Genomic DNA, 14,506 nt, shown 5'->3' with positions numbered 1-14,506 from the left:
CATCTTGCTTGCTCTCTGCCATTTCCAGTGTAGAATGTAGCCACAGCTGATGGAGTAGGACTTTGGTTCAAACACAAAACCACTTGGGATGAAACACACAGCAGGAAAAGAAGTGAAAACCCAGTGTCCTTCCCCTCAGCCCCTCCAAGACAGTTCAGGCACAAGTAAGGCCTCTCCTCCTCTAAGCTACCTGGATGGAAAAAAGACAGAGAAAATCCTTAAAAAACACCCTAAAATGATGGCACCCCCAGCTCCCTCCCTCAGAATGCCCACAGTTCTTCCTGACTACTCAAATGGCACATGCCCCGCAGTATATTCTGTTGGACCTATACTGGTGGTCCATTTTATTGAGCACCTGCTGTATGCACAGGTGACCAGCTATCCCCGTCTTAGAGCAATGAGAACATGAGACGGTCTCAGTGATTTCATTTCTGTGATCTCATCCAGAGCATTCATTTCTGCTGTATTCCATTTGAGGCTCCCTGATCCCTCCTATCCCAACTCCTGGCAAGTCCAGCTCCCAAGTCACGAGCACTGAGAGCCGAAGCAAACAAAAAAGAGAGAGAAATAGAGACCAGCCGTGGGCCATGGGTCTCCTTTCTAGCACACCAGCAAGATCTATTATTGACAGTATCAGCAGGTTAATTAAGCAGTCTGTTAGTGATCATGTTAAGAAAGCTGGCACATTTTCAACTCGGATTGACGCCATTCAAGACTCAGGCATAACTGATGTTGGAGAAGCTCTGCTGAGAGATGTCACAAGATGAGAGAGGGAGAGAGAGGGAGATCGCTTCACACTGATGGCAAGCTCAGTGTCAAGTCCTGAGGAAAATATGCTCTTGACTGCTGCAGATGTTCTCACATCAGACCCATCGTGATGCAAAATCATGCAGATTGCGAACAGCTAATGAAGCACCCTGTGTAAAAGGGACAGTGCAGGGAAGAAGAGAGAGCAATAGACAGAAAGGCAAATGTGCAAAAAAAAAAAAAAAAGTCCTCCAAAAGGAGACAGCGGGGGAGCCTACCCCCTGATCTACCACAGGAACGGAGGCACGGACCGGCGGGGTTAGGAGTCCAGAAACATGCCCACCCATGGGGGAAACGAGTTTTCGGTAAAGCAGTTACTGCATCTCCCAGGACAGGACCATTCAAACACAAGGGGGAAGCCGTGGGATATTGGGCTTTTCCTTTGGGGACAACAAAATATCTTCACTCCTTGGTTCTAAGAGGCATTTCCCCACATTATAATGGTTTAGAAGTCATGATGTGCCTTACAATGGATGTCGGGGTGGAGGGAGCGGAAGCCCTTACCCGCGGCCCGTGCATGTGTAAACTTGGCCACGTGTAGAGGTTCATTCAAGTGTCACCTCAGCTACCCATAGCAGTCTGCACAGAATCTGAACTTAAACTTAGATTCCTAATTGTTGCCTAAAACATCTTTTTAGAACTTACACTATAATGGAGCACGGACATGAAAAGTTATTGTACATGCAGAAGATCGTCTGCCAGATACCAGGCAATGCAATTAAAGACAGCAGAAATTGCCAAACCATAGATAGCTACCCTAAAGAAATGCTTGCCCATATGCACAAAGAGACATTTACAAGGATGTTAATTATAGCACTGTTTGTAAGAGCAAATAATTAGAAACAACCTAAATGTCCACCATTAGGGAACTCACATGGGAAGATCTCCAAAACAAACTTATATGAAGAAAGCTACCGAGTACGTACAGAGTGATTAACTCTATGTAAAACCTCATAACTGGGATGCGCCTACTGTGTGCCCGGAAATCCACAGGTAACATTCCAGAAGGCTCACACCTCACACAGTGATTCCCTTGGGAAGGGAAATAAATTTAGGAATTAGGGGTTGTTGAAAGACTTCCACCTTCTTTTTTTTTTTTTTTTAACCCTGTTTTTCTAAATACCATTTGAATTTTTGCAATGAGAATATAACCGGGCTTTCCTTGTCTAAGAAGTGAAAAGAAACGGCCAAACTTCCTAAGTAGATCATAGACATTTGAAAGCAATCAGGGATCGGTGTGACCTACTCATGGTTCCCACACTTCCCGGGGCTATAGGTGAGAAACTTCCTAAAGAAGCTGATTAACTTCAGGAATAGTTTTTCCTTCAAGTAAAGAAAAAAAAAAATGAAACCTCAAATATAACCAAGTAGGAAATGCAGACCAAAAAAGAAAATTCCCTCATATTTCTCTATGCTTTGAAATTATACTGTTGGTTTTAAAGGGGCCCAAAGGGCCAAGACTAGAAGCAGGGTGACAGAAAGCAGTGGTGGCTGTGATGCTGGGTTTAACAACCCAAGTCCAAAAGAGAAGTGGAGAATGTGAGTGAGGCTCAGATTCAAACTCTGATCTTGAAGAAAGTGACTCAAGATTGGTTGTGTGGTGAAGGCTTGTTTATTCATTCACGTGAGCAGGGAATACAGTTCTCTACTCTTCCGAAAGGCTATTGTATTCATGCCCCTTGTAACTGAGGCATCTAAGCATTGAGAAATATGGCCCCTGATATCTGTGAATTTTAAGAAATAGGAAGCTGGGAAAATATATTTTATGTGACAAAGAGCCATTACTACTCGTTAGCAGAAGGTCATGGTGACTGACTCCCAACAGCTATTCTACTCCCAGAGGATGAGTTTTAACTAATTGTAGTAAATCCCTCCCTTGCCAGTGATGGATGGAGGAAGGGACATGTGACCAGCCCCAGCCAATGAGGGATGTCTGCAGGGGACTTCCAGGAAGGGTTTCCTCTCATTGAGGAAGAGGCAGCAGGCAGAACCTCCTGATGACGTCTGGGCTGTGGTGAGTCTGTGAGTGCTGCGGATTTCCTGCTGCCATTTTAGGACCCAAAGGGGCTGAAGAGCACAGAGGTAGAAGGAAGGGCCCGGGGTGACTCACTTGGCACTCGACCTCTGTGAGGTAATACCTTCATTTATTAGTTTAAGCCAGTTTGGGTCTGATACTTTTGGCCAAAAATATTCATAAAATGTATAAAGAGATTTAACACTTGTTGAGAAAAAGGTAGTTATCAAAATCACCCCAAAAATATTTCAGTAGGAATTCATGAAAGAAATAGTAAAAACTCAATGAACGTGAACTCAAAGATAGATTTTTTAATCTAGAGAAAAATCTATCTGCGGGTGTTCTTTGGATGTGTTGGAGACTAATCCTCATCGGTTAAATGGTTTATGAATAGTGTGAGGCTCTTTTTCCTCACTTTGTTGACTTTTGGCATGCAGTATAACATGTCATCAAATAAGCAATCCTTTCCCCCTCCGGTATATGCTTTTCATGTCTCTGCTCCTCCCCAGGGTTCATCTATATTTTCTTCTAGGAGCTTTAAACATTGTACTTTTCACATTTAGGTGTCTCTGGAATTTATCTTTGTGTATGGTATGAAATATGGGTTTTCTTTTCTCTCTCTTTTTTAAGATTTTATTTATTTATTTGACACAGAGCAAGCAAGAGGGAGAGAGACAGAGACAGAGAGTAAGCACAAGCTGGGGGAATGGCAGGCAGGGGAGAAGCAGGCTCCCCGCTGAGCAAGGAGCCCAATGAGGGGCTCAATCCCAGGACCCCAGGATCATGACCTGAGCCAAAGGCAGATGCTTAACTAATTGAGCCACCCAGGTGCCCCTTTTCTCTCTTCTCTATTTGAAAACCCAAATGCCCAATAAAGTTAAGAAAAAAATTCTCAACCATTCTGGGAATTGGAAAAATGCAAATTAAAATGAGAAAAGAACCATTTCAGATGGACAAAAAATTTTCAAGATTGATAACACCAAATGTAGGGAAACCAAAATGTAATCCTTGCAGGCGGAGTAAAAAGCCAGTATGCTCATTTGGCAATATGCGGCAAAGCTAGGTGTGCGCATGCCCTCTGACGTGGCTATTCCATTTCTAGGTACTGTGATTCTCGACACTGAAACTAAATCTGAGATAGGGTCCAGGTCTCTGCATGTTTTAAAGCCCCCTTCCCCCTCAGGCGGCTGTTTGAAAACCTCCGTCCTGGGGAAGCTCCTCCTTGTGTACACAGGGACACACGTAAGAGGCTGTGTAGTGTGGTACTATTGTGGTTCTTAGGATACACTGAGATTTTAGGACAGCTCTATAAAGGCATCTAAAACTTACTGAGGTTAAGATGCAGTTTACAGAACAGTACACATGGTATGATCTCACTTATATTAAATGTATATTTATACAGGCATATTTATGTTATATAGAGATACAATAAATAGAGATTGCTACATTTTTAGATGTTTACTCAGATTTGGAGGAATATACACAGACTTACCATGGAGAGCAAAGTAGGATTGTTTACTTTAGAAAACAATCATACATTATCAGGGGGGAAAAATCCAGAACCATTTTAATGAGAACAAAAACAAAAACAAAAACATTCCAGTGGCAACCAGGAGACAAGCTCCCATCTTGGGTCCAGTGTGACCCTGGACAAAGTTCCCCCCACTCTACTTCCTCTCTCGCTCTCTCTCCTACCTTGTGGGACGTATGCGCACACAGTAAATAATTCTAATTGTGCAGAAGGGTAAATAACAAAGCCAGTCTCCTTCCAACCTTTGGCCCTTAGCTTCCCCGCACCCTCCCCAGAGGCAAAAACCACTCTAGCCCGGCTCTCGTGGCCCTGCCAGACACACTCGGTGTAGCTACAAGTGGAAATGGATGGACGTCACCACCCAAAACACACACACACACTCATGCCAGTCCCACCGGAATACAGCCCCAGCCCTGCCTCTGGAGGAGGGATGATTATCCAATAGGGTCGTGCACCCTAGTATTTGCCTGATTTCATGATATTCTCCAATACTCCACCCGAAAGGCAGCGGTGTAAGACAGATTTTCTTTTAAATAGCTTGAGAATTTGGAGAGAGTTTCACAACCCATCCTAACGTGTCACACACTCAGGACTGGGAATTTCGGGACTGAAAAATCAGCCTGTCAATTTAGGTGTAGGCCGACTCTGAAGTTCAGGATCACTTCACCAAAGATTCCTGCTAACGCATTCATCTTCTGGAAAACTCCCTTTTATCACAGTTGCTCCCTAGCTGAAAATTCTTCAGCAGTTCCCTATTAATCATAGGATAAAGCTCCAACTCCAAGCTAACACCCAGGGCCCAGATAGCCCTTGGCCCTGGCCCTTCCCGTACAGGCCCCGCTCACCCACCCACCTCCGCAAGCCTCCCACATTCATAACCCCCTCCCCTGCCTTGCCTTTCCCACCCAAGCAGATTTCTCTGCTATCCGGGTTTCACTCATTATAAAATCTCTGACCCGGAAGGCCATTCATTCAGTAAGTATTCACTGAGCACCTACTGTATGCCAGGTCTGGGGCCAGCTGCCCAGGAACAGGTGACTTGATCACACAGGAGTGCCCCTTATAGCTTTTTGGGCCAGGCTGCTACTTGGATGCTTCCCTAACGGGTCGGCGGGGAAGGGGGGGTCAGGCAGCTCACTGCAATACAAGACTGTCAGTTTTTCAGAGGATCCTGCTGTTGTTATACTCCCACTTATGTGTGAGCATCTCTTGAGAGGTGGGGTCCAGAACCACACAGACTCCTTTGTTCAGGGCTCTCTGTCTCTAGTAATGCAGCTGAAGTCTGAGTGAGCCTCCTCAGAGCCATATACCACACTGCAGACCTATTCTGAGCACACAGCCCACAAAATCCCCAGATCTTTATCCTAAGCACTCTGGCCAACTCAGGTCTTGGGCAAGCCTACACTTGTGTAGCTACATTTTTTTGAACAGCAAGCCTTACATCAAAACTTGCAATCTTAGATCCCGCACCTCTTGCCCACGAATTCATCATACTCACTGCCAAGTTGCTGTGCCTGTTCCTTGAATGCGACCCACAGTTGTATGTGACCAAGGCAGTTCTAACGGAAGGGGACGAAATGGAAGACAGAGCCCACTAGAGACTTCTCTCTGGCTAACGTGGCCTCCCGACCCATGTCTCCTTGGGCCCTGACACACACTGGGGGCCCATGTCAGCTCTAGGGCTGCTCGTGCTTATGGCACCCAGCCCAGCTCACCCATCCTTCCAGACCCAACCCAGAAAGGTTGGAGAATGTGACCCGGATGACCTGGTAAGGTGGCTCATTGGTCACCCACCCTAGATTTGCCAACCAAAAGCATGACTGACGGTATTAGAGAAAACTTACATAAGAAAACAGAACATTCAAAAAAAATTTTTTAAATGAAAAACAACAACAAATCCAGAATGAATGTCCAAGGAGCCACAGAATGTGACCACCAGTGTCATCGTGGTGGGCTCCCACGATGGGTACCCAATTTCAAAGCCTTTCTGCCCAGCTCTCATTTGATCACTGAACAAACCCACACTGAACAGTATGTTCCAGGTATACAGTGAGCCTGGGGGTTGGGGATGAATGAGAGCCAGTCCCTGTCTTGGGGAGCTCACAGTCTGATGAAGGAGGCAAACTCAGGAACAAAATGGGCAGGTCCGGGTGACACACAGACACACACACGGTGCTGTGGTCTTGCCCTAACTGGGGCTACCAGGGAGGGCTTCTTGGAGGAGGAGGTGTCTGAGCTGAGAAACAAAGGCCTGGCAGTCCAGAGAAGGCAGAAGGTGGGGCTAAGTTAATGGGAAGAGCTGAGATTCCAGGCAAACAGGGCCATGTGCAAAGGCCTGGGGCCCCTGAGAGAGGCAAATGGGAGGTCAAACATTCACCACAGCTCCAAAGGAATATGAGCAGAGGCCAGGTCAAGGAAAGGACCAGAGGAGCCTAAGGGCTGTGGATGCCACATTGTCACTGACCGAATGGAAGGAACGCACATCCCAGGCTCAGCTAATACAGGTGCACCCTGCTGTCTTCTAACCACGGGGATGAGGCATGGTGGGGTGGCCAGGACTAACCCTTGGGGCTTGGGCACACTGCCGTGGTCATCTCCCAGACAAGGCAAGCAAGGTGGCTTGAACACCAAGCAAGGAGCCACAAAGGGGGAATCCATGACACCAAGACCCCAGTGGCCTGGGGGGGGGTGAAGGGAGTGAGGAGATGGGGTGGGCCAGATGTGTGGACAGAAGACCTTCTCCCAAGCACTGCCCAGACATCCCGAGGAACGGACTCCCCGGTGAATGGAATATGCGGTGACATTTAACATAAGGGACTCGGGACAGTGCAGGAAGAAGTCATGTTCCGGCAAAGGGGTGAGGAGACTGAGGCTCGGGCCTCACCTCAGGGAGCTCAGAGCCCACAGGCCCCTGCTGGGAGTGGATGTGACCAGGCAGCTGGGTGGGGCAGGGGTGTGTGTGTGACCTTCAGGGCTTCCTTCCCTCACCCCTGCATACACATATGCAGAGCCTGGTACGGAGATGTGTTGGCCTGGGGACACCTGGGGATCCCCCCCCCCTCCTGGCCCCTGGCTAGCTGCCCTGCCCCATGCCTCTTCCTCTCACCAGTGTCCCCTCGTGGCACCTGCGATCCCTCATTCCTCCTGCTGGTCTCTCCTGCCAGCTCCCAGCCCAAGGCCTCAGGAGAAGGCTGTTTGCAGGGCCTGCCTCTCCTGGAATGGACTCTGCTCATGGAGACTGGCAGTTGGACCTGGGTGTTTTTCCAATGCCTCCTCTACTGACCTTTAATTACACTGTTTGCCCAGCTCCCCAAACCATTAACTCCCACCTCACAGCAACCATCAATTAATGGAGGGCCTGCTCTGAGCTCGAGCTCCTGAACACAATTAAGCGTGACAGTCCACAAATAAGAAAGAACTGGAGAATTAATTAAGGTCTAAACAAATTAATTACCAGTCCCCAATCGATTTCGATGCCAGCACACATGCTCCTGGGCTCACCGGCTCTCCTAGCATCTCCATGTATAAATAGAAACCAAGATTTCCAACATGATGGCTGCTCTGGACCAGGGCACAGCAAGGCTCTGGAACCACCGTGAGGGAGAGAAGGGCTCTGGGCATCCTCAGGGCTCCTCATGTGCTCGGCACATGTGTGTGCACACACACACACGTACAACCCCCGCTGAAAAACCTGGGTCAGCCTGGAGGTGGGGTGCTCCTGGTGGGGTGCCTCTGGGCCAGATCCCTCAGTTTCTCAGTGGTGGGTGAGGGGCTATCCAAGGGGACTGAAAGTAGCCTGGGCTGGGCCTTTGCAGTCTGGGCTGTAGCCAACTTGGGATAACTTTCAGAGAGTTGGGATGTGTTTCTTCTTCTTTAAAATGGGGATGGCTCACCCTGCCTTGGGTCCTCCCAGAGAGATAATGTGGGGAACGAGGGGGAACAGAGTCCCGCTGGGGAAGACCTGGAGAACGGTAGGGCCCCTGCAGGCCCGGGGGAGGCCTAGAGTCTGTCACAGACATCCCAGTGGGGAGGGGCTGAAGTGGAGGCTGGTCCAAGGCCAGAGAGGGGTAAGGGCAGTAGAGTCAAGTTGGGGAACGAGGTGTCCTGTGACCAGAGTCTCAGGCCTCACTCTGGGGCAGCAGGGGCCCAGCGAAGGAAGGTGTCCTCCTGTCTCCCAAACTGCAGGCTGGAGCAGGGCAGAACTCACTTGGCAGGGCAATGGGAAGAATCAACGGAGCCCGGGAGCCTCCTCCTTCCCTGAGCCTGAGTTCCCAGCTGGGCCAGGAAGGAGGGGGTGGGGATGTCATCTCTGAGCACAGGGCACACAGGCAGGCCCTTTCAGGACCCTTCCCCCTCAAGAGCCCTTCTGCTCTACACTCACCGCCCCCTCCTCCCCTCGGACGCTCATACTCATTCCACCAACCAGGGCTTAATCCTGTCACTTCAACCTCCTCCTTCCTGTGGGCACGAAAGGCTCCCCAAGGGTCTGAAGGACAATGGACCCTCTACTAGGCAAAGCAAGTCCTGGGCAAGCTTCTTGGTGGCCTTGCTGTTGGCGTGGCCTGGCCTGGCCTAGCCGGCAGTGGAAAGCAGGGTGATTGCCCGGAGGTACCAAGGCCCTGCCAGCACACAGTGAGGCCTAGAGAAGCCATCTAAGCCTGAGAATAAGGTGAAGGGTAGCCATGTGCACGCGCTATAGGAGAGCCTGAGAGAACAAGGGTCCCCAAAGCCGGTGAAGGGCCATGCTTGTTTATCCTGCACACCACCGTATGGGCATCTACCAGGGGCATCTACCAGGCGCCATTTGTAGACGGGCCCGGGAGGACATCAGGGGTCTGGGAGGGGGAAGCCTCTGTGTAGGCGAGGAGAAACCGGGGCTAGGGGTGGAAGGAAGGCAGGCACACAGCCAGGACTCGGGAAACAGCCTTGAGGAAGCAGCCAGAGAGGATCTGCTGCTCTCAAGATCCTGGCAAACTAGGACTATCAGGACGGCAAACCACATTGTGTGCAACCTGTGCAACTGGCTAGGGAGATCTCAAGACCCCTCAATAGTGGCTGGACCTGCCAGGTTCCTCTCAGATCAGCCAGAAGGAGAATCAGGCTGGAGTCCAAAGAGGAACGCGTCAGAAAGTCTCCGGTGGGGATGGCAGACAGGGTTAAATCGGAAAGTGGGGTCTTTCTTCCTGAAGGAGCTCCAGAGGTTAGGACCACCCCCAAGGTCATCCAGCAAGATGGCCAGCAGAGCCAAGCTGGAACGGACCCGTGGCAAAGTCCTTGTCTGCAGCTTGGCTCAAGGACAGATTACATCTCGGCTGAGTCCCAGATCCAGTCCAGTGCAGCTCAGAGCTGCCCACCTTCTGAGGCTGCCTCTGACCCTCCAGCCCAGGAGAGTGGGGAACGCAAGATCGGCAGCCTTGTTCGCTCAATTAGGCCCCTTAACAAAGTCAGATCTAAAGAGTTATTCCATTAGTGGCCCATGCCAGAAATAGCTGAGAGTTCATTAAAAGTGTGGAGTTGCTATAGCAATTATCTGGGTCAGCTGAGGCTCACCTGGGCAGCTGGGCCTGGGAGTTCATTAGCCTCTGGCCAACAAGGAACAAGGCTGTCAGGTAATGATCTCCCACCTCCTCGAAGGGGCTTTGCAGGTGCTCCCAAGCACTTTCCTATGAATGGAATCTGGTCGGTGGTAGTCTGATCCTCTCACAGCTCTGGGCTATAGGAGGGTAGGTACTAGTACTCCCATTTTACAGGTGGGGAAGTTGAGCCTGGAGGTGAAGCATGAGATCGGGACAATGAACCTGGATCTGACTCTGGCTCTTCAGCCTTAGCCTTGGTACCCGGGAGGTCACAGGACCTCACGCCGCTCCTGGACTGCCCCCCCGGCCTTGTCCTCTGGCATCACACTTGAACTTGGTATCATGGTTCAAGTGTATACTTCTCTTTTGATGATGAATCACACACTGCCTCATGCTTCTGTCAATGCCGTTTCTTTTCAGTTTTTAAAAAACTTTCTACTGCAGCGCCCACTTCCAAGCAAGGCGTGGGATTCTCAAGAGCCAGGCTGGGCCTGATGGGATGGCCCAAGGCATCTTCTGGGAGCTCAGAGCCTCCAAAACCAGCAAAGTCTCGGCCAAAGGCAGTGAAATCCCCCCCACACACACAGGTACCACAATTACCTGACTACAAATGGAGGCCTCCAGAACCTCAATGGTCCACAATACCCATGGGCTCAGAACACTAGACTAGAAAGAGCTCTGGGCCTTCTTTTATGCCAGGAATCCCTGTGACAGTCATGGACCAGGAGAAGCCCATGCACCCCCTCCAAATAATGTCCCCAAATGCGTGAAGCAAAACACCCAGGATTATAAAGGGATTATATTGGAATACATTATCAAACTATTTTTTTCATTGTGGTATAGTAACAGGTATGCTCTTTAATTAATAAGTTAAAAAACAAGACCTACCAGCAGAATGAATAAATACCATAATTTTTACTTAGTGTTGCACATAAAGAGTATTTTGGAATTCCTGTAACAACTGTAATGGGACATGAAAATATCTGTGATTTCTATGGGTGAAAAAGTCACTTTCTCATTACTGTGGTTTGCTGCCTACAGTCACAATGCAAGAAAATGTCAAATTTCAGTTCGAGGCTAGTGTAGATATTTCTCCCAGCCAAGTTCATAGGATCCACCGCATTCTGTCTACTAGCTCTTTGGGGGCCTGTGGGCTAGTTTGGTGTTCAAAGCAGGATCTCGGTCACAGGGCTTGCCAGCGGGGCCCCGGTCACCCTGACTTCTGTCCACTCATGTTCTGCTTAGTCGCCCACGCCAGGAGACCCCTGATGTCAGAAACGATCTGCAAAGGCGGTCCAACTCCCCAAGATCCCTGCAGCCCCGCCCACCCAGGTGTGACTCTCAGGTGCCCGCCCACCCGCGCATGCGCCTCGGCACAGGTGCAGGTCTTACCTACGGCGGGGAACGGCACAAATCTCTGGACAAGAAGGCGGGTGGCCGGGGTGAACTTGTTGGCTTTCTGAACCAGGACATTAAGGCCCACCTTCGGAAGAGAGAGAGAACGTGCGTGCGTGGTGCGGCAGGGGCCTGGCAGGCTGGGGCAGGAGCAGAGAGTGAGCGGCACTGTCTGCCCGGACCCCAAGTCTTCAGCGTTGCTTGCTGCCACCCGGCCCCAGTGCCGCCATGCAAAGCGTCACACGGCCCAGTCATCCCAGTTAAGCAGCCTGTGAGGGAGGCTGAGGGGAAAGCCTCAGACCTCTCAGAGAAGAGAAGAAGAAATGCTGCTGTTATCAGAGCACAGAATCGGCAAGTAAATTAAGTGTGGGAACCCTCATTCTCACCTCAGCCTCTGAGCAGCCCCTTTCTCAGGCCCCACTGTGGGCTCAGGCATGGGCCTGAGCACCAGGGCTCAGGAGGAGACCCACACACGTGCCCGCAGGTGACTGCCAAGCTAAGCTGAGCAGAGGCCGGAGCAGGACAGGGCGCAGTGCACATCCCCGGCTCATGCCCTCTTCACTTTGACCCCAACCCCCTACCTCAGCCTGAGACACTGGAGTCCCCCTTGCCTTCACCTTGTGCACTCCCTACTCTGTTCCGTCCCCCATGCTGTCCTTTGTCCTTCTAGAACACAGGTCCAACCACATCTACCATGACCAGCTTCTCCCCATGACCTGTGTGAAAACATGCAATCTCCTTCAAGTGGCTCCCCTACCTTCTCCTTCCGGGAATCCAGCTTACTGCTCTCCAGATGCTATGGGAGCCTTGGGGGCCTTTGCCCATGCTGGTCCCGATGGCCCGAATGCCTTCCTTCTCTACCCAGTCCACATCTGTTCCATAAGGCCCACCTCTGAGCAATCCTTCCAGTGGGAGTCACTGAACCGTTCCCTGCCTCAGTTTCCTTGTCTGTAAAAAGGGATGGTAATACCTACAGCATCCCAGGGCTGCTGTAAGAATGTATGTCTAGTGTTTAGCATGAGCTCAGGGCATAAGAGACCTCAATGAATGAAGCTGTGTAAGAAGGTCGCCTCTCCTAGGCAGGAAGTTGCTTCCTCTTGCTTCCTGAGTCCCTCCTCCCCAGCACACACTGCTCCTGCTGGACTAGGATGGGGGGACCATGCCTTTCTCATCTTTGTACAACTGGCACTCAGGACAATGGCAGGCATGTAGTACTTGCTCAGTAAACGGGACTGAGGCATACATGCACGAACCAACAAACAGATGAATGGATGGAGATCAGCAAAGGCTGGAAGGGGACTTGCTTGGAGGAGGGAAACGTGGGTTAGGCAGAGCAGAAGAAAGAGAATTGTGGTGGGGAAAACAGCACAAGCACATGTGGCATAGAGACAGAAAAGGCGAGATGCACGTGGCCAGACCAGAAACGGGTGTAGAGAGGCCACTGCTCCCCCAAACAAAGGCCAGAGCTAGCCCCCACCCTGTAGATCTTTCCTGGGAGGAGGGGCAGCAGGGGCCTCTGTAGGACTGCCGGACTAAGGAGGCCTGGGGCAGCCAGCTCTCAGCTCGGGCTCACCTGGTAGCTAGCAGGCCACCATGCACCTACAGCCCTGCCTCTGGCCTTGACCTTCCAGGTCACTGGGGAAGATCCAGAGCCTGGGGAAGGCCACCAGGGCAGCAGGGTGACTGCAGCAGTCAAAGCAAGAATGGTGCAGTGACCTGGGCAGACAGAAAGCCCAGGGCCCCATGGAGCTAGAATCCAGACAGGCAAATCCAGCTTGGGTTCTTGGGGGTCTGGTCTAGATCGGAAGCCTCGAGCTGCTATCCTCAGAGTCCAATTCTTGTGCTTTCTGCTTACTCAAGGAAAGGCTAGGAGGCAGGGAGATGTGTGGCAACTTGGATACACTTCCCTGAGACCATAGGGCAGGCTGGGGGGCTGCCGGCCCACACTAGGTCCGGCTGCCCTGCTTCCAGGCTGCCCTGCCTCACAGATGGAGCTCAGCGAGTCCAAAGCTCTTCAGCTCTCTGCAACCAGTGACTGTCTATTTCTGTGACTCTCCCCAACCCCCAGATGCCAGGGCCCATGTTCCTATAGAGTGCAGAGAGGGCAAGTGCAGAGGGAGGCAGGAGGACACACAGGCAGGTGTTGATGGTGGGAGAAGAGGAGGAAGGGGGCAAGGGGAGGTGCCAGGCCATGAGCTGAGCACATTCCCATTAAACGTCTGAATTATACCCCCACCTCAAGACTTCTAGATAGGGCATGTTGCTTCTTTTCACAGATTCAAAGAAGTTCAGATGAGTTCAGAGAGGTTAAGGAACTTTACCTAAGGACTTAAAGCTATTGTGAGGCATGCAAAGTTAGATTTGAACTCAGGGGTCTGCTAATTTCAAAGGTTTGCTCTTAACTGTTGTTCTTTACTTTAAAAGTGTCTTCCATCTCAGGATGGATCTAAGGATCTAGATCTAAGGATCAAAGCCTAAATTGTCTGATGTGTTTGCATAGCAAAATCGGCTCTGAAAAGACCAGCCTGAGGCTGCAGCCCAGAAGAGAGGAGGGCAGCCCCAGTCAGGGAAGATAGGACCCTTGATCCAGCCCTGCCTGCACCCCCACCCCAGTTATAAAACAAAAGGCCCAAGTTCAAACCCCAGCCCAACCCCTATATTCTTTTAGAAAAAGCAGGAGCCCTCCAGGAGGCCACCAGGCAGCTGGGACATTCACCTGGCAGCCTCTTGGGGACAAGGAGGGCTGGAGTATAATGGAAGGATGAGGAATAGTGGCCACTGGTTGTAGCAAATACTCAGACTTGTCCTCAAGCCTTCCTACTGGGACTGGCACAGTCCAGAGTGAGTGTCCCAGCTGTCTCCCCCCAACTCTGTGTGGGAGGCATGGTAGAGGAGGAGGAAAGAAGAGAAAAGAAACGCCCAGATCCCAGATCTCTTCTGGCCTGCCCTTCCCCGAAGCCCACTGGGGTCTTCCCAACATGCTCATCCCTGAGCATGGCCAGCATGCCTGAGCCGGGGAAGGGGCAGGGGACTAGCCAAGTGAGGAGACCAGGGGCTGGTGGGGTCACCCTGCTCACCCAACTGATGAGAGCCAGAGAGCAGGAAGGTACAAATACAGGGAAAGCAAAAGACCACTTCCCCCCCAACTCCTGCCATAGCCCCCAACTCAGGCCTTCCTGTCCC

General features: G+C 50.9%; 1 protein-coding gene across 3 annotated transcripts in view; it reads right to left on the bottom strand.

Moving 5' to 3' along the window:
- SFXN5 (sideroflexin 5) overlaps nucleotides 1-14,506 on the bottom strand; it is a 113,152-nt gene that overhangs the window by 28,882 nt on the left and 69,764 nt on the right. For all 3 annotated transcript variants that reach the window (XM_059405850.1, XM_059405848.1, XM_059405849.1), the window contains exon 10: nucleotides 11,321-11,411. In XM_059405850.1, coding sequence (XP_059261833.1) covers nucleotides 11,321-11,411 — 91 coding nt within the window. The remainder of the gene's footprint in view (nucleotides 1-11,320; nucleotides 11,412-14,506) is intronic.

The sequence above is a fragment of the Mustela nigripes genome, chromosome 7 (genome assembly GCF_022355385.1).
Source record: "Mustela nigripes isolate SB6536 chromosome 7, MUSNIG.SB6536, whole genome shotgun sequence".
Lineage (NCBI taxonomy): Eukaryota > Metazoa > Chordata > Mammalia > Carnivora > Mustelidae > Mustela > Mustela nigripes.
Note: the sequence above shows the minus strand (reverse complement) of the source record. Positions and strands in the feature narration are given on the sequence as shown.